Below are 20301 nucleotides of genomic sequence, written 5' to 3'. Positions count from 1 at the left end.
AGGGCACCCCCCTTTCCGTATCCCGCACTTCACCTTCTTCAGGACTGTCTTCGTCGTAGTCCAACACCACTGAATCGACAGTAGTGTGCAACAAATCACCACGGGTCTTACCTAACCCGGTATCAACCACCGTACATTTAAATGATTGTGAAACTCCAGGAGGGGGAGCAGGCTGTACGCGCCCGTACCTCCCTGTGCGTTGACTCTGTAGCTCCTTAGCCGCCGGCAAGGCCTGCCACCTATACCTGCTACTCGTTGGGGCCAGCGGGGTCACGCCAGACCCTCGTGTGCTGGCCGCGGCGGGATCCCTCGATGGAACAGAGAGGGCCGCGCTAGGCATTCTCGTCGCTTCCCCTTGGCGAAAGTGGACTGGACCGCGCCCTGCCAAGTCTGGATCGCCGCCCCTATTCCTATCCTGAAAAGAAAAAGTTTGGACTGGTGTGCTAGGGTCCCTAAAAGCAACACTCGAAACAGACCTTGACCTCCGTAAATTAGCATCAACAAGCGACCCCTGACACCTCTCCAAGGAACGTCCCCTAATGCAACCCTTCAATGGCACTTCCCTAACCGGAGAGTCGCCTATCAGCTCTTCCTCATCACTCTCATCCAGGTTAGCGCCCGCTGCCGCTGAAGAAGGGGCCTGTAAAGGGATCCCCACACCTCTCGTGATGCCCTCCATATCCTTGTGAAGACCACGCTGCGCTAAACCTGCTGTACCAAAATGCTCCCATCCAGGAGAACCGAACATGACATAAGGACCTCTAGCGTCTCCATGGACAGGCCCTCCAATCCTCTGCCTGGAAAACCCTTCACGCTCCAACAACGTATTTGAGAAACCCCCAGCCCCTGTAAACCCCACGCCAGGGTGAACTAACCTCACAAAATCATCCCCTACCGCCCTACCCAATCCCCCCAAACCTGGGCCATGCGCAGGTGCAGACCCCCGACTCTCACCATGAAAAGCTCCATGACCCCCTTGTGACAATCCCCTGTCATCCCTCCGTAAACGGACATTCCCTTCCTGCAAACCAGGAAACACAACAGCCCCTGACCTTACCATATCCTGGCCCAAAACCTCACCAGTCATGGAACTACTTTCACCCATCTGGGCCCACTCACCTTCTCCTCTGGATCCCTCTCCAACAGACCAAGCAGCCCCCACATAAGAACCCGGGGTAGAGAACAATAACGGGCTGCCCACATTACTGTCCACATCCCCACGAGTATTAACAACATCCTGTGCAAAAAGAAACTGGCCAGCATGAGGCTCCATACCAACCTGACTTCCCAATCCACCTGTAACAAGTTGGCTAGAAGCCCTAAAATCAGCCACATCCATACCTGCTACAGCAAGGTTCGAAGATGTCAGCAACATTCTAGCGCCTGGAACAATATTAAGCTGTGTCTCTGCCACCAAACTCGGCTCCACATTCAAATCCGGCATATAGTGCTGCTGAGAGGCCCCATGACACACCCCCAACTGTATAGAACCCCTGCGCTTCCCTCGCGCAGATACAACAAGCTCTGGCTCCACTCTGCGCTCCCCCACTGGGTCAGAAGCGGACCGCTTCTTGATCCCTCTCCGCCCCCCCCTCCCCCGCTTGGCCATCACCAAAGAAACCGGCGCGAGCGCTTCAGCTTCGAAGCCTCGCACCACCCGCCCCGCTGAGGACAACGAAAGCGCGTCAGGCGCTTGACCCGGTTGCCTCGGGGACCGATGCTCCTCCGCCGGTGCACCTCCCGCCCCCACCTGACAGTGCGGGATAACCAAAGGCGCCGAACGCGCCTCCGTAAGAGCGATCCCAGGAGCGCCGCCATGCACCGGCGCTCCCCCCTCCCCCACCGCCACACGCGCCTGCAAGGAAGGGGCCGGTCTCCTCGTGCGGGACCGGCCCCGTTCGCTTACCTGGCCCGAGCGCCGTTTCTTGGGCGAGGAACACGCCAGTACCGCCGCCGATACGCCAGCAGAGGCCTGGCGCTGGGGGCGCGCCTGCCCCCCTCCGACCAGCAAATCCATGCGACCCGCCTCGGACAAGAGGCGCATGGCTTCCAAAACGCGGTAATCCTCCATGTCAAACGAAGTAAGTACACCAATTCACACAAAGCTACAATAAACTCTGACAAAAAAGCTATGAGCCCACCTAGCCACCAGGTCACCAAACCTAAAATGGTGGCTGGTAGGCAGTGGGCGGGGGGTTTATAATTTGGGCTATTCTGGTCCTACTGGACCAGCCCAATTCTAGAAACTTCTGTCCCTCTTAAAGGGACACCCCTCGCGCTCTCCCAAACCGCCCGGGGGAGGAGACCTCCCGGCGGTCGGCTCCCTCCCCCAAGCCCCCCTTGGGCGGTCTGTCCAGAAAAGTGACGGACTGCTGTGGGGCAAAAAAGAGGGGAATGGTCGGTGGGCGCAGGGAATGAGCAAGGATCCTGTCCTAATATGAGTGGGCATTCATAGTGTAGGTATGTAGGGCTTACTGGAAAATCTGTGGTGTTTCCCTGAATTATGCATTGTAGGTGAAATCTGCCGTAAAGAATAGTTTTGCTTAGGCCTAGAAGGTCGAGCAAGATATGAAGTAGAGATAAAACTAGTACACATAGGTTGAATGTGCAGTCTCCAATAATTCACATACACATCTATAGGGACTTAAAGATTTGTCATATTTCCCGGTCTCAGCGCATAATCAGGTTCCTGGCCTTTGCCATTACACCACCTCATAAGCTAGGCACCTGCTTCTCAGCAGTAACTTACCCGCACACAGTGACAATCAACAGTGATTGACTCGGTTCCTACCAGACGTAAGGGGTGGGGACGAAATCTGCATCTGATAATTAGCTTGGCTGGGACAGCCTAGGTTCATTAAAACAAAGGAGGGAGCCAAGACCTTAAGAGCTAACACAGGAGGTGGCTCACCTATTAAGCGTCCGTGGGACTGGATCAGGAAGCTGTACCAGCTAAGGGCAGAGCTGAGTCTCTCAAGGGAGCTCTTACCTGAGACAACTTGAAGTCACCATTTTGGATTATCCCAGAATGTTTTGCAGGAGGGTTGGGGCAAGGGTGGATGGATGATGTAGCTTCCTAGCATTGGCCAGAGGTTCCTGGCCCCCTAAAGCTTTCCACCCCATTACAATGGAGAGACTGTTGAGAACACCCTTGACCTGGAAGCTATGACGACAAAAGGATGTAAGCTGGAAAGAAGTGGATTGTTATCACCAGATCTATGAGATATTTTAAACCAGGAACAGTAATAGAGCGTCTATCTGAAAAGGAGAGTTAGACTGGTGGATGTATGGCTGTACCTCATTATGTAGCATGAGAACAGCTAATGGAGTCTTACTGCTGTGACATTATGGTGTGGCACGGTGGGCCCACATACAAAAACTGCTCAAGGATATAGGTGAATGGAGAGCTTTCCTTCACTTTCATAAGCTTCAGAATTGTTGTTGTGCCTCCCGTGTACACGAGCCCATAATTGAAGAAAAGCATTTTAAAGCATACAGCAGTGCAGAAAAGGCAGTCAGTGCTGCTAAGGGACCTGTAAAAGTGGCATGCCTCTACCTGAGAGTTTGCACTGAATTATGCCAGTTTGGCACTAGAATAACGAGCTGTCATTGATTCAGTACTGCGGCGCACTTAAAGCTGGGCTCATCTGCTAGGGCAGTGGAGAGTGGAGCACTGTGTGGGGGAAGAGTAGTAGATGTTTTTTGTGTGTTTTTTTAGCGGAGTTTTATATAGCGCGAATTTGACCCGGTTTCGGATATCAGAGCGCTTTACATTACATAGCACCAGTTGTGTTACATGAGGACACATTCATTTTTGTTAGGCACAGAGAGATTAAGTGATTTGCCAGAATCACAGGATGTTAAGCGTCATTGCGGAGACTCGAACCCTGTTCCCCAGATTCGAGGTCCACCGCCCTAGCCATTAGGCCAACTCGTTGTCCGATGCATGTCTTTACTGTCTTTCTAAAGCACTTTTGAGATGTTTAACTCGTCTTCAACCTTGCAGTGCTGAATTTCTCTTCAATGCGAACCAAGGATAAGCCTCAGAGCTTTAAACCGTTAGTATTTTGGATGACTACGCTAAGGATCCCCACTTTCATAATGGAGCTTGACTTTGATTCCTGTCCAACTGAGGGATGCATAATTTCATATCCCCATGTATGAAAAGCAACACAAGAAATATTATCAAAGGGCAGAAGCCCTCTGACAAGCTCTGCTTCGAGTGTTTTTTGCCAAATGTTTGACTGGTTGTTTGTCTGCGAAAAGAAGGCATACGTATTTACGTACCTAGACAACTGTGCCGTCAAAATGAATTACCTTCATAAATGTAATCTAAAAGCTACACAATTAGACACCCAAAAGTCTGTGGCATTTATCACTAGTGAGAACAAGGTGGTATGCGAAGTCTCGAGCTGCCCAGGCTCCCTGGCTGTCCCTGGCCTAGGTGGGATGGCCCTGTGGACATGAACTTTGGAGATGCCAGTGACTGGACAACACATTCTAACGCCTGGGAAGGAATGTTGCATTCTTAAAGCTCACTTATTTACCGAGAGGAGTGTATGAGCATGGCTTGTAGGTCAGATGGGCCTAGTGGAAGTGTCTGTGGTGGTGTCTGCGTGCAGTTTATTGCTGAAGGATGGCTAGGTGAGTGAGGCATATTTGCACTGACCTGCCTCAGATGCGGATCACTGCAGCTCTTTTGCCGGGTCTGTGTATGATTTATCTGCAGCCGGGCGGCCTCTTTGATCTGGAATGCCTCGGATGTTTGTGTGAAAGGTCATCAATTCTAAAGGAGATCGTGAGAGGCCCCTTAAAATGATTTCCAGAGCAAGAAAAACAACTTACGCGCAGGTGATACTTATGAAAAACAGCAATTCAACCAAACGTTGGAAAATAGTGAAAATTGAACCCCGCAGCCCCCCAGCTGCTTGTTTTGAATCTACCCTGCACAGATGACTTAGCCCTATTCCCAGGCAGGTATGACACGAGCAAGTTACAACCGGGCCCAGAAGGGCGTTTGGAATTCAATGAAAGGGTTTGAAGTGATGAAAGCAGGGGCTGTTTTTTCTCAAATTGTTTTTATCATGCAAAATAGCCGCATTCCTTTCTTGAATTACTCGTAGTGTGTGGTGCGCAGATATCAGATCAGACGTGTGCAAGCCCATGCTCGTGGCAAGGGTGTGCTCGGAGGGGCGGTGTACTTTTTTGGACAGCTTAATAGTTTGGTGGGACGGCATTCGTTACGGTGTAGTGCCTTTGCATTCATGCGTCAGGCAGCCTGCTGAGGTGGAGTAAGGCCTCTGCGATTTCTCATTGGTGTCACGTGAGGGCAGCACGTGCTGCGGCCTCCTCGGGCGCCGCGGTACAGGTGCCCGCTCCCGCTCTTTTAAGTGTTCATGCTCCAGTTAACTTGAGCTGTCACGTGGTCGCCGCCAAGACGGCGCGACGTTATCTCGTTTCCGTAAATTGTCAGGGTGACTTATCCATCAGATGAGTATAATATGCTTAAGAGGCCCACTATTGACGGCGGAGGCATCAGCAGTGCAGTTCAAAGTGCGCGCCAGCCAACAATCATTTAACTAAAAGAAAGCGTCAAGGGTCGTTGGGAAATCTGCCGGCCTCAAACGAACAATTCCAAGTTTTTTATTTTGATACTTCAAATAAATTAGGGAACACTGGTGTGAAACGACAACTGAAGAGCATCCCTCAGATGCTGCCAATTCTCGCGAGCACCAGAGGTAATTGCAAGCCAGGAATGCATCAGGCCAAAGATTAAAGTGCAATTTTTGTCAGTATCCCAACTAGGAATACAGCTATGCCTTCTTCACAATTCAAGTTTTGTAATCCACGTCTCTGATTTACTGGGTGAAAGCTCTTGAGGCAGGCTCATCGGTAAGGAGAAGAAGCATAGTTTGTACCAGGAACGGCTATCGTAGTGAAAGTTTGGAATGGCACGCATTACATTTTATCAGGCTAAGTGAGTGCCAGTGACCTCAGGCAGTTAAAACTTTAAAAAAATGTATTTCTTATACTTATAACTCAGCGTGCCAAAACATTTTACCAACGACAACGAAATCGTAAGATAGAATTCAACAAAAGGAGAAATTGTGGTATCGTTTGCAAGTTTATATAGTAAAGTTAATTCCCTCCTGGGGCTTCTTGGCGCAGAGAAGCAGGGACAAGTTACTTAACTGCAAACTAGACAACCATATCACGTGTAAAGTAACTAACAGGTTTGGAATTACCACGTGTTTAGCATTTTGTACGACCTACAGTGGCCCCCTTAGCTGAAATGGAATATGTTTTAGCCATAGTAGCGTTTACTGAGGATTGGTGCAGCGATAAAATAACAAAATATAGAAAGAGATCAGGAATAAAGATTGGGACTTAGTTACAATTCTATGTCCTCTATTGCAGCAGTCTCAAATATAGGAGTAAAGTACACTGTCTTGTTCCTTCCTTTCTAATAGATCTCTCACCATAGCACATCCTCCTAAACACCATTCTGGTCCTGGAGGACCACCATTGCCTCTTTTCTCTTTAGCAGGCATGTCCGCTTTTTACATACATCTTCATCTTCAAATTCTACAGTTATACTGCTGACAAGCAAATTATGCAAATACTTGAAAATCCATGAGATTTATATTCTTGTGCCAAAGGGCAATACCTCAGAGAAGTTGACAATTGAATTCTAAGGAACCATCTCAAATTGAACACTTCAAGTAGAGAAGCTAACATGAAGGAAATAGCCCAGGTGTCATCTGTCCACGTGTGGCTGCAAGAATGTGACACACCACCAAAACCAACGAATGAATATATAGGCGATTATAAACTCTAATCAAGAATGCAGTTGCAAGACAAGTCCTTAATTGACATATTTCGGATTCTTGTTTCACCAGTCCTTTAGTCACATTGCATATTGATTCAACCACTGCCCAGGGCCAGTTTACCTAAAGCATACACACAGTCCCAATTACCATACTAGATAACGCCTCTTTGTTGGCACCATTAAAACCCATCCCTCCCTTCGCAAAGTATCCTACAGGTGATGGCTTCTCAGTTCAGATAGCAAAGATATGGAACTCTGTTCCTGCTAGAATAAGTAAAAATGTCAACCACATTGCCATGGAGCAAAAAAACAAGCTAGATTATCTGTGACACAGATCACACCACAAAAAAGTCAATATCCTCCTATACCACCGTGCTATTCTCTCAATCTTATTGCAATTCCCCTTCTTCTTAGAAGCTAACAATTCACCATACTTTGAAACCTCATGCACCTCACTCAACTCAACATCTGTCACATAGGTCCACTCCAACTAACAATCTAACAACTGTGCAGTTCGAAAAAGACACCCGGGAACTAGATGTTAGTTGAAGAGCTTAACAGCTTAGTGATGGTAGTGAATAGCTATATGGCTGCTATAATACAATACTGAATGCAAAGAGAAAGTTGCATCATAGAACTGAGAGAAATAGCAATGGAGAGCAAAGCAGACAGGAGCAAGGTGAGGAGAAGTACAGATAGAAAGCAGCTGATCAGAAGAGTTAAGAATTTTCGGTGAAGAGAAACCTGTTAGAGAATTTGACCAACTAAGGCTGAAGAACATTAATAGTGTGAGAGAATATCATAAACAAAATGCTGTAGAGAAAGGTGGGAGGACTAAAACATATCCGGTGTAAAGTTATTCTGTATACCAAAAATATTGTTCCAAAATATTTAATACATTTACATTCATCAAAATTGTTCGATATAGGTGAAGGATGAGAGTGAAACAGTATTATGATAGTGGACCAGTTAATGCTCTGTGCGTTAACAATACTCCAGTGAAGATGTTCTTCACGTGCAGCAGGAATCAGACTTCCAGATATTAACTTCTTTTACTGTATCAGCTTCGAGCAGTCTTAAGGCCATCTTTTGTGGGGCCTCGAGTCTTTGCAAATTACGGACAGGGCTACTCGAGTGGCTGATGGGACAGGTTCATGCCCTATCCAAAGAACAACATTTGAGGCTATCTTTTGTATCCACATTAGCTGTGCATCATATGTTGTCCTGGTACGTTTCCTTGATATGTTGAATGTGTGGCTGTTTTCTTTGTAGGCGTACTTTGCAGCGTCACACCTTTTGACAGGGGGAATTGAAACTGCTAGGACTTGAAGATGGAAGCATTGTTGTCTGGTGAGGGAATTATATGTTTTGTGAATATCTGTGATGGCTTGTGATAAGTAATTGTTAATTACAATAAACACAAACCGATGGCTAGCGTGAGATCCTAGAACTGAGAAAGGGCGTTTTTCATATACTACCAGAAACATAAATGGCTTTGGCTGAGCAAGCTCGTCTTGGTTTTTCATGCTTCAGGAGGAGAGATGCAAAAGCAACTCCATCAGAGATGAGCACTTCCAATGTTAGCCTGAGCAAGAAAACATGCTGAGGCAGGTTAGTTACCCTAATGCCAGTAAATACAGTTTACGTTTTCAGCGTGTTGCTTTTCCGTTGCTTGGTTATGAACTTTTGTTACATCATCAAAGAGTTGAAGATATCTTGTTCTTGTACTGGTAGGCGAAAAGGAATACCCCCACCCCCTTTTGCTCATTAGCAATGTGAAAAAGGCTGATTTGGAAATATGCCCACGTTTTATTGCACCTGTGTTTTAAGTAAATAACATTATTTTTTGTAATGTTCCATATCCACATTTAAAAAAAAATGTACACGCTTCCGAAATTGCAAATGTAAGGTTATAGGGCAATTGCAAACCTTTTCTTCTCCCTGGGAAAATTGTTTTCTTCTCAGAGAAATTCCTTTTTTGTGTACACACCTACTAATTAGCCAGTATGCTTATACCACCCTGAAAATGGTTTAATTCATTCCCTTGAGAAGAGTAAAACTTGAACTGGTTTCAGTGTGGGAAACCACCCGCAAATGTTGGTGAGTGCTGGGCTGTAGAAAGATCCCCTGCATGACTCTGTAGAGTGTGCCCCTGGCTCAAAACTACAATGGCAAGCTATAGCCTTTGGACCATTGCCATAGTACACACAGTCTTCATGAGTGTTTTCTGAGGGCATAGTTTGCAACAAGGATTACGACCAACTGCCAGGGTCTGGTCAGATGGTCACACCATGTTCACCCTTCTTTTGATGAGTGTGACTGCTGTCCACACATAGGGCTATAGCGGATTGACATCGGGGACAGTGTTAGAGCAGGGCTGGGCTTTTTTCACTTTTCATCTGCTTAAGAAAGGCGACATTCTGGCTTCTGCCATGTCTCTAAATTTGTCTGGCAATACCTTACATGCTGGGCCATTTGCCCATCCATGTGGGGCATTGATGGTGCCTGCGTGATTGTTACTTGGGTGCGCATAGGATATGTATGGAGTGGGTATGACATATGTGGCTGTAGCCTCTCCAGGTCCCAGTTTGTCTCCAGTGGTACCTGAGTTGGAGAGCTGGAGAGCTGGAAGGAAAGCCCAGGCAGCAGATCTGAATTGCAGGGCTCCCCCCACAACATTTCAGGGAACCTGAAATGTTGTGGGGGCAGGGGTTGGCCTAACGGCTAAGGCGCTCGACCTCGGACCTGGGGATCTGGGTTCGAGTCTCGGTAACTACGCCAAAAACCCCCTGTGATTCTGGGCAAATCACTTAATCTCCCCGTGCCTAAAATGAAAGTGTGTACTCATGTAACGTAACTGGTGCTATGTAAAGCGCTCTGATAACTGATTCGGTTCGGTTCTAGTTCGCGCTATATAAAACTCTGCAAAAAAAAAACAAAAAAAAACCTTTGTGGTGGCTCAGATTGTGTAATGTTAAGCAGAGGAGACAGAGTGACCCTTTAAAACTTTGCTGTCCCTGTTTCCAGCTGAGAATATTTAAAGTCACTGACACATCTTTGCAGCTGGGTGGGATCCTAGTTTGTCGGGTTAAGTGGCTTTTGCCCGGGCCCCAGGAAGATCCCTTCGAGCCTAACTCACCTGACCACGAGCAACACAAAAGGACAAATTGTGCTGGCATTGTGACCACCCCAACCCAGGGGGAAATGCTGGCAGAACTACCACCTGTTCGGGAACATTAAACAACCCATATTCTTGGTGCATGGAGGAATACCTTATCCATAAGAGCTTCACCCACAATCATATCACTGAAAGTCCCCTTGGAGGACCGTGGAGCAAGGCACATCACCACTTCAGAATTGCCCACTAGAAATATTGCATTTTATGCTGAAGATTACAGTAGTACGGAATTACCGGATGCCCACTCATAATTATGTACAGTAATTGCATTGTGTTAGTAGCGTTAAATTACTTTTCTCTTTCCAAACTAAATTACTGACAGGACAATGATTTAATAATAAAGAATGCCTGTCCTGTCTTTACCCTGACCATAAGCCGAAAGAATGCACGTACTGCTGTACTTTTTCTGCGAAAATCCCCCAAGACTGGAAGGGTAGATTACTTATGTGGCTACAGAAGAAGAAGGCTATCTTTGACTCACACTCAGAATGTGAGGAGAAGACTCATACCTCTTCTAGAGAGAGGGAGAATCATCATCTTCTCAGACTCTAAAAAAAATCTCTCACAGCAGAGAGACTAGTGAGGAAAAAAGATCAAGAAAGGAGACAACTGACCCTTCTTTCGTCTCATCAAAGGTCTGATTCAGCACCTCCATCTGCTCCTCGTAACCCATTCAGGGAGCCCTCATCAAAGAAAAAACGACCGTCGACGAAGAACTTCCCATCTACGTCACCAGAAGCATCTGCACCATCGACAGCGATTTCCACTACGTCGACGATCAAGACTGCAGCAGCCGTGTCGTCCCTGAAAACCGTGACGATGACACAATCTGCGAAGATTTCCTGGTCGACCACTTCACCGCCGATGGCGCACCCGCTGCAGTCCTGTCTACGAAGATTCCTCTCAGCGTTGCTTCATCGATGTCACCGTCAATGGAGGTAAAATACATATTCCCAGTAAGGGCTCAATTCTATCTCTCCCTCAGGACTTTTCAAAAATGTCTCTACTGTCTCTAGAACGCCTCCTGGGCTTTCAGGAATCTAAGGATGAAGGTATATTTGGCCCTGCATACAGCCCTTTACAATTAAGTGTGAAGTGTCCGGAATCAGAGGACTGAGAAGCAGAAGATGATCAGTTAGCCTACCCTGAAGGTGATCACTCTTTCTCTGATAAGAGGTTCCCTCTGTTGAACAATTTGATACGTTTCAGGAGCATTATCCTTATGAGGAACAGGAGGATGAACAGTACCATGTTCAGAAACTTTCCATCAATATTCCAATTACATTGATCACAGACTTACCAATGATGCTAATTGACTATTACAAATGGTTCCCTGATGCCAACTCCGCTCAGCAGCCTCCACCGAAGTGGTAAGCCCCTGATGCAACTCCTGCTCCTCAGTGTACGCCTAGTCCTCAGAAAGACAGACCTATATCGCCATCAGTATCCATTTTGGATATTTTCCAGGACAGCGATGACCAGCAATTGGAAGAGGGTGAGCATCAGACAGACCCCAATGCCCATGATGAGTGGAATGATGACGTCACACCAATGGGGTGACAATCTACTGGTTAATCACTGGCTCTCACTATTCATGAGTTTGTACAACAGACCTAATATATGTTGCTGTGCTCCAAGGGAAGGAGGAATCACCCAACCTCCTTAGAAACAGATCTGATGGATCTGTAACATATAATAACCAAGACCCTGAGCACACGCCAAATCCTATCACATTTAAAGTATACAATATAATGTACAAAGGTTCCTTTTCGTGTTTTTTATTTTGTTTCTTTTGCCCCGCCAGCACGTGTTTCGTCTTACAGGGAGTTCCCCATGACTTGTTCAGGGTTGTCTTCCTCTTAAGAGTAAAATTGGGCAGAAACAGCGATAAGTCACACAGAGTAATACGTTAGCTGGGAGATTAATGAAGATTTACCGGGACAGAAGTATAACCGGTTATAAGGTGCAGCAAAAATGTGGCGGCCTAGGTGCATAAAATAATCTAAACGCAAGGTATAGTGCAATGGTGTGCAGAAAAATGCCAAATGTATCCGACCCTCCCTCGTGCAGATTAGTATGGAAGGAAGGTCATTGTTCACCCATACAACACCAGGCTGTCAGTTAACCAGTAAAACCTAGTTTATAGACACCTATTGTTTCTACCATCTACAAAGATAATGTTTGCGTGCCTGTATTTTTGTGTCTGAAATACTTCACTTCAAGTTTTCTGTTTTCATCTGCTGTTAAGTAGACAAAACAAGTTTGTACTGCAATGATTAACCCAAGTGTAACCTTGCCTGACACTAATGTTTGAACCTCTCTGCATGAGATCAGGATAACCTCAGCCCCAGCAAGGAAAAGTTTTGAGAGGTATGGTGAATGTCTAATTGTAGCTTTTCTTTCTTGCAGGTTGCTTGGCAGGTTGAACTTGATGCTTGAAACGTGCATGACCTCTAACCTCTTTCTGGAGCGGACATAGACCGGATGCTGACATGGCGCATGCCACCAGTGTGAATGGCAATCCATCAGGTAACCCAGTTTGCGTTTTTTGTGACAACATGGATTGTGAAATGTTTGTGTGGAGAGCTTATGATGGGGAAATACTGGCACCCTCCCATGAGCAAATGAATGAAACTCACCAGACATAGCAGGTTTGCTCAGAAACAGAGTGAAATTTATTTATTGGTACCAAAAGCATGAATCATTGCTAATTAGCAAGGAAGAAGTCAGGTCTCCTGCCTTAGGGGCTCTCAGACCGCTTCTTCCCATGGTGACAGGTTTCCAGGTGATATATACATTGAGAAATGCCATGTCAGTGGAACTAGAATAAGGCACCAAGCCAAATATGGCTAACATGGATGTGCAATGTCTGCACCATGCAAATTATAAACAGCCAGATATGGACAGCCCAAAAAAGCTGGCTCTGCACTGTGTAAGCAACTTGCACAACCAGAATAAGAAATTTCATGTAGTCAGGACAGGCAAAGTGACCTCTAAGGGGGGACAGGATAGCTTGTTGAAGCTTGTCCAGTCAAGGTCAGATAGGAAGCCCTTTTGCGCTCCAGGCCTCATGTTAATGTGATCTATCTAAGCATGATATCTTTTGAAGTGCATACACATGAATTTGTATGGATATTCATATATATTTTGCAACAGCTTAAAGGTGTATGCCTCTTGTCCTCTGCTCTGTACTCTCCAAATCTGAAAATGCCAAACATATGATATGCCGTTTACGAATCTGAGTTTGAAAGTTAATAACTTTCACCTAAACACTGCATACAGTCTGTTTCTGACTTTAATCCCGGAGGCCAATAAGTCAGAAATTCGGATGCCTTCCTTTTTGGCAGTAAACTGGGTTATCGGCACATGAAACACCCAAGCGATAGGATCCAATCGTTACACAAATGGAAATAAAATAATGTTTCCCTGCATGAAAGTTATTTGAGAATCATGCACGGTTCAGTTTTTTCTGGCATTTTAGTTTTTGCATTTTTCTACGTCCCTAAAGTTAAACTTCCGTGGTTATTTATTTTCTTTTTTTTTGTCTTTTTTTCTCTAATTGTATTGTATTTGGTATTTACATAGTGCTTTGCAATCTCTTGTAAGGTTAAAATGTTGGTGAATGCTAGCTGTGCCAGACACCATCCTTTAAATATTTACTTTTGCTGCTTTAATCTTCGATTTGTGTGCAAAACTGTCCGAAAGTGGGTGACGATTTCCAACATCTTCAAGTGATTTTGCTGTAACGCTATTATCTTTATGTAGTTGTATTGTTTAATCATTCTCCTTCCCTACCTTAGATTATTCAAAGCCATTTTTAGTGATTAAATATCTTTATTCTGCTCTTGTGTAAGAAGTCTGCCGGTAGTGTGGGCCCTCCGGTTTTTAACTGTTACGTTTTCTTGCCTATTTGTTTGTGGCATGTTTTTAGTTATGTACGATCCATTCTAAGCTGCCCTATTCCAGAGATACGTAGGTGGAATTTGCCTTGATCGAAGATTTATTCTGTCATCCCAGGCCCCCTATTAGTGTGTATGGCTCGTTGCGGTCAGTGATGTGGCAGTTTATGATCTGAATTGCATGTTCTTCTACTGGCTTAGCATAGGACATCTGCTTACACTAATAGCAGATCTTAAAGTGAGTGGGTGCCATATTTAGCCGAACAAGGAGTAACTGTGGGTCTGAATCAACTGCCTGTCAATCCGTGTCTGACAACTAACTCAGTACTAAATATAACTAAACATCATGAAACGTATTTAAGCACAACAGGATGCTCCCAAGCTGTGAAAGTACCCATCAGTTATCGTCCGGTACCGACCTTGTCATCATCTGGGCCTCCTCACACCAAGGAGAGCATTGCTGCAGCCACTTGTTGTCTTAATAGTGGATGCCCCAGTGTATAAAAGGTATGTAAAAGGTACCCGTATAAAGATAACTGAAAAAGCAGTGCGTAGCAAAAGTGAGTGAGTGTGTGAGCAAAGTGAGATATATAAAATTGAAGAGCAAGGAGGAAAGAAATTTATTAGGTACCCCTCATGCTTCCAAAAGTTAAAACCAGTGCGGAAAAATAGTAGGTTAAACAAACAGCTACTATTTTAGATGGTATAGGTCAACATGTTTCTGCAGTCTATAGACCCAACAAGGTGTCTGCTGCTTTCATCAGGACCAAGTCTCGCTACTGCATAAAATCAGAATAAGTGAAAACAGTTTTTACGTTACAAAAGTGTCACCTGGACGTCCTAGGTTTGTACAAGTCCTCCTGGGTACTTGATAAGGTCCAGGATGGTGATGTCAGACAAACAAGAAAAAAGACAAAAGACAAACATTGGTGTCAGAAAAAATTATAAAGTACAACCAATGGAGGGTATAGATTATAATTATCCCAATATGTGTCATTACATGTACACCCATGGCTCTTAATGAAGCCTGTCATCCGCTTACCTGTCAGGTAGGAGGACGGTACTACGCCTCACCTGGCTGCGGCTCAGGTAAGTAGAGCAAAGCTCTAGTAGAGAGAAGCAAAAGAGGGAAATGATCAATAGTGATTGATATCAGTATTTTGAATATAGCAAATGCACCAGATGGTCATGTAAAGAATCTTGTGAAAAATACGGAATGGTCTTAAGTTAGTTAGGCGCTAAAATGGAGAGCGCTTAAGCACTGGGGTGCAGATGCTAATTATATCACTTCTTAGCAGAGATGTAGAAATGACAATGCTCATTATATGTTGGTTTATCTTTGTTACTTTCATCGTTTTTTTTTTTTTGCTGAGTTTTATACAGCGCGAACTTGACCCGAACCGAATCAGGTATCAGAGCGCTTTACATAGCACCAGTTACGTTTCATGAGGACACACATTCATTTTTGTTGGGCACGGGGAGATGTGGGCAAACTTGAAGGCACCCACGCAAATTGCTATCAAGTCACGCCCGATAAAGTTCAAAATCCTCCACAGGGTTTATTATGATTGTCGCAAGCTTCACACTATTGGGAGGGAGTCTGCTCTAAACTGCTTATGCTGTGATGACGATTCACAAACTCTGGGAGTGTCCCCGCACATAACTTCCACAAACCTCATGGGAAAGTAATATGAAAAGTAGGATTAAATTAAAGATGGCGGTAAGAAGCTTTTGCACTTTGCGATCTTTCAATATATTTTAATCTTACTTTCAATACAAGTGTTCAATTGCTAGTAATACATCCACAACTCGTATTTGCTACTACCTTCCTGGATCTCGTTTAAGTATTTATCTAATTTCTCAAATACTAAAATTAATCTGCATCTGCAGGACTATAGTCACTTATTTTTTTAAATAGTCAAATAAAACTAAGTAACAGTGCTTCACAAAGATACAGCAATAAAGTCATGATAAACACGTGCACAACATAATTGTGTGTATCGAAACAGGTATAGTAGCACAGACACAAACAACCTTTGTAGCATCGTCAAGCATAAATTTAAAGCAGCTGCTTCATTTCAATGCACCAAAGGCAAATTACAAATTTGATCCAGACCAGGATTAAGTCTGTTGCAGCTCTGTGGATTATTAATAACAAAAGTAGAAAAGGTCATTTCTTTCCTTTGATAGCGAAAAAAAGTGATCAATAGTGATTGATATCAGTATTTTAAATATAGCTAGTGCACCAGATGGTCATATAAAGAATCTTGTTAAAAAGGCGGAATGGTCTTAGGTTAGTAACGCGCTATAGTGGAAAGCGCTTAAGCACTGGGGTGCAGATGCTAATTATATCACTTCTGAGCAGAGATGTAGAAATGACAATACTCATTATATGTTGGTTTATCTTTGTAATTCTCATCGCTTTCGTAGTGGAAAAACACCCCTGGTACCAAGCCCTGACTTCCGTCAGCGCGACATGTCAAGTGACTCTGGTGATAGCCAGAATTAGCCTCCCCACAAAAGGTTGCATGCGGGTAGACCAACGCGAGAAAGTTCGAAACTGGCTTGCGTTTCTAAGAATATTGTATCTGAGACACTATGTTCTCACCAAATCGGTAGTTGTACAGAGAGCCAACTAGCAACGCGTATGCCCTCAATCAATCGCGGCGCTGAAGTTAGTAATACGGCTCCGCGATACAGCATCAGTACAATGGCGACAAACTTACCTATCCGTCGGTACTCCGGGCGTCCCTCTGGGCCGTCTCGGGGAGGTACCTTACGGTATGGCTGCGCCATTTTGGTATTCAATTCACGGCCCAGATGATGACAAGGGCGGTACCGGACGATAACTGATGGGTACTTTCATAGCTTGGTAGTATCCTGTCGTGCTTAAATCACTTTTCATAATGTTTAGTTATATTTAGTACTGAGTTAGTTGTCAGACACGGATTGACATGCAGTTGATTCAGACCCACAGTTACTCTTTGTTCTTTTCACTTTGTCTTCTTTTGGGGGACGTATCTGTGCTTGGTCTTTAAACATTCCCTTGGACCCTCTTTCTACCGATTTTTTCATGCCATATTTAGCCAACATTTCCTCTTTTTGCAACATCTGTGCCCCCTTTCCTAGTCGAGCAGCATATGTGAGTTTCTTTCTAGCCAGTATGTTGGTATCGTCCAGGGAAATACTGTCATCACTTTGCTTATTATACTTTGTGCGGGGCTCCAGAAAACCTTATACAGAAATCAAGGACTTTCTCTCCAAAAGAACAACACATGCACAATAGTCTGGAACACATTCCCTTGTATTGGTTTACTCATTCCCCATAATCTGAATTTACATGGAGACCTTGATCATCTGGGTGAGCCGTTGTTTACTGGAGGGTCAAGGCCTACATGCATCTCGTCTCTCTCACTCTCGAGAGTATTCAAACTGTCCACTTGCATACAAGCATTGTCTCATTCACACAAGTGAGGCAGTGTTTTCAACTTCTCATCACCATGGAAGGGGAATCCTTCTCTCTCCCTGGCTTTCCATAGCCGGTATGTACCTTACCTCTGGAATGGTAGCATAGTAAGCAGTGAGGCGGCACAGAGACTTGCAATAAGGTTTGAAGTCCAAACCCCCCTGGTACAGCAATGCCATGTTCATTGAAACGATACTCAAGGACTAATGTGCAGCAGCTGAAATGATCCTTTAAGGAGAACAAGGATGCTCACCAGTAATAGCTATGTCAATGGCCGTAGGCAATGCTGTCTTTATACAAATCGCTTATGCATCCATTCTGTGCAGACTTTGGTGGCCACATGGATCCTGCTTTTATACAGTCCAAGGGTTGACCATAAACCTGTTTTTTGATAAAAAGTCTGTTTTGGAAGCATATTAATGAGGCTTTTCAGGTTTATACAAACAAAGCAAAATCACTTGGGTCAGAACTAAGAGGCTACCCCCTGATTGTCGTAATCAAGCAGGGCCTTAACTCAGTGCCATCATTTTCATCCGCATTAATAACCTTCCTTTCATCAAGGCTCCTAAAAATGTCAGCCGCAATACCAGGCACTAGGCTTATCATAGGAAAAGGTGCAGTTTAAACCATGCAGCAAAAATACAACTGAAGAGCACAGCACCTCAAGGCATTTTTCCTCCACCTCCAACCCGCCACTGAGAGGTAGGATTGCAAAGGACTTCCCCATATGTCACAACATTACCTCCAATCAATGGGTAGAAGACATGGGTTTCTTTTACCATTAATTTGAATTATTAGTAAAGTGGCACTGTTGCTATCTTGAAGGAGAGCTACAGATATGCTCAAGCTCTACAGTAATGATTATTTTGGTCATGTTACTAAATGGGAAGATAGAGAAGGTTCCAGGGATGGACCTTTTTTCCGTAAGATGCTTCCTCACAAGAAGAAATTCAGTGGGTGGCATCCTATTTTAGGCCACCACAGATTGAACTGTTGTCTGTGCAAACACACAGTCAGGATGGTAGACCTATGGTATATTTTGGCTTTCTTGGAATAGAGCGACTATGCCAGGTTTAATTACCATAAGCGTGCCTGTTGACATGTTCCAATTTCTCTGTACCACTGTCACTACGTCTGCATTGTGGTGAACAGCCAACATTATCAATTGAGTATTTCTGTTTGGCTTTAAGCAAAGGGCCACATATTTCCAGAGGTGGCCCACCTCTGACATTCAGGAAAAATGTTATTCCTCCAGTTGGTCAACTTGCTCCTGCAAGCTTCATCAATTTAGATGGCCAGCAAAAGATCAGACTAAAGCAGTCAACATCTTGAAGAAGTTGTGTTTGTCCCTCAATGTACAACCATCTCAATCACTGTAATTCCACGACTACAAGATCTGCAAAAAGATCATGTAGCAAAGTACTTTATGAGAACAGACTTTCAAGTTCAAAAGACCTTTATTCGAATTTCATAAAATTCATAAAAGTACAGTGATTAAAAAACAATTCATTTGTATTATACATTAGTTCAAAAGATTTCATAATAATAATAAAAGTAATAAAAGTACAATACGATTATACAATTTTGAGGCTAAATTCAGGGATTTTCCATCGTTTTGCGCACTTGTTATCAGTCTCAGATAAGTACTGGTACGGAAAATTAGTTCATCTGAATCCAGCGAAACCAGCATTCTATAGGACTCCTTAAGTGTCAGTGGTCTATATTTCTTAAAATACGGAGTCAAAAACCATTTAATATATCTTACATAAAATTTGCAAAAGAATAGGAAATGCAAATCATCCTGTAAGCTGACACCATCGCACGGGCAAGGTTTATAGTCAGAACTATGACAATAACCCAAGGGAAAAGACAACAAAAATTTTACTGAACCCGCCCTTAAACGAAACAATAGTGATCTCTCCCAGCTATTCATGGGTAGGGAGAGATGAGGCGGGAGTGGATGCCTACACAATTCATTTCCCAAGTATTTTGCGACAGTTGATTTTGATGATTCTCTTTCCATCCTTTCGGAATTATAAAGTGCATACAGTGCATTTCTGACCTCAACTTTATCCTTGGACTCGATCCTGGTTGGGTCTGAGAATAAATTGCCTCTGTCCACGGCACACAATGTTTTAAAAACTCCCGAGAGCCAAGGAATCGCCATACCATGATCACAATTTAAACAGTCTTTTATAATATTTTGTGTGAGGATGGCTGAATAATTTCTCCAGACTCTTATCCAAAACAGTGCTGGTCTTGCTCTAATAAAATCACTAACATACAGGAGATTTAATTCACTGTGGCAGATATAATCAGAGGATGAGATTGGAGCGCCCAGTATTTTCCTGCAAAAGCGGCTTTCTTCCCGTTGAATGCATGAGCTACCTCCAAATCCCCAGACCTCCGCTCCGTAAGAGGCAACGGGTAGACACTGTAGTTTAAAAAATTTTTAAATAGCTCTAGTGGCACCTATTTTCTTCGGGCGGGGCAAGCTCAATATGGAATTGGTGGCTTTCGAGAACTTGCTCGTGGCATGGGCCAAATGCCCACTCCACGAGCCGTTTGCAGCGAAAACCACTCCTAAATAGGGAAATGTGGGCACAGATTCAAGTTTATCTGTACCTATCTGTATAGTGTTGAGCTTCCTTTTCCCTGGGCCACAAGACATTATGAAGGATTTTTTAAAATTTACCCGCAGATCCAATCCCTCCATAAAATGAACAAAACTCTGGACAAGAAGGCGGAGGGCATTAGGTGTGCGGGCCATAAGCACCGCATCATCTGCGTATAAAAGTGCTGGTAGCGGTTTCCCTAAAATTGTTGGGACATCTCTGGTGACTTTCCTTAGGCTGGTAGATAGACCATTAATATAAATGATAAACAGCAGGGGTGCTAAATCGCACCCCTGTCTCACCCCCCTACCAAT

The 20301-nt window shown here is 44.4% G+C and overlaps 1 protein-coding gene across 3 annotated transcripts in view; it reads left to right on the top strand.

Annotated features, from left to right (window-relative positions):
* The window catches only part of KANK1 (KN motif and ankyrin repeat domains 1), an 835542-nt gene that overhangs the window by 449477 nt on the left and 365764 nt on the right, over window positions 1-20301 (top strand). For all 3 annotated transcript variants that reach the window (XM_078675726.1, XM_078675725.1, XM_078675727.1), the window contains one exon: window positions 12417-12536. In XM_078675726.1, coding sequence (XP_078531852.1) covers window positions 12500-12536 — 37 coding nt within the window. In that variant the 5' untranslated portion in view covers window positions 12417-12499. The remainder of the gene's footprint in view (window positions 1-12416; window positions 12537-20301) is intronic.

The sequence above is a fragment of the Lissotriton helveticus genome, chromosome 2_1 (assembly GCF_964261635.1).
Source record: "Lissotriton helveticus chromosome 2_1, aLisHel1.1, whole genome shotgun sequence".
Classification (NCBI taxonomy): domain Eukaryota; kingdom Metazoa; phylum Chordata; class Amphibia; order Caudata; family Salamandridae; genus Lissotriton; species Lissotriton helveticus.
The sequence above is the reverse complement of the archived record's forward strand: the minus strand, read 5'-3'. Positions and strand labels throughout refer to the sequence as shown.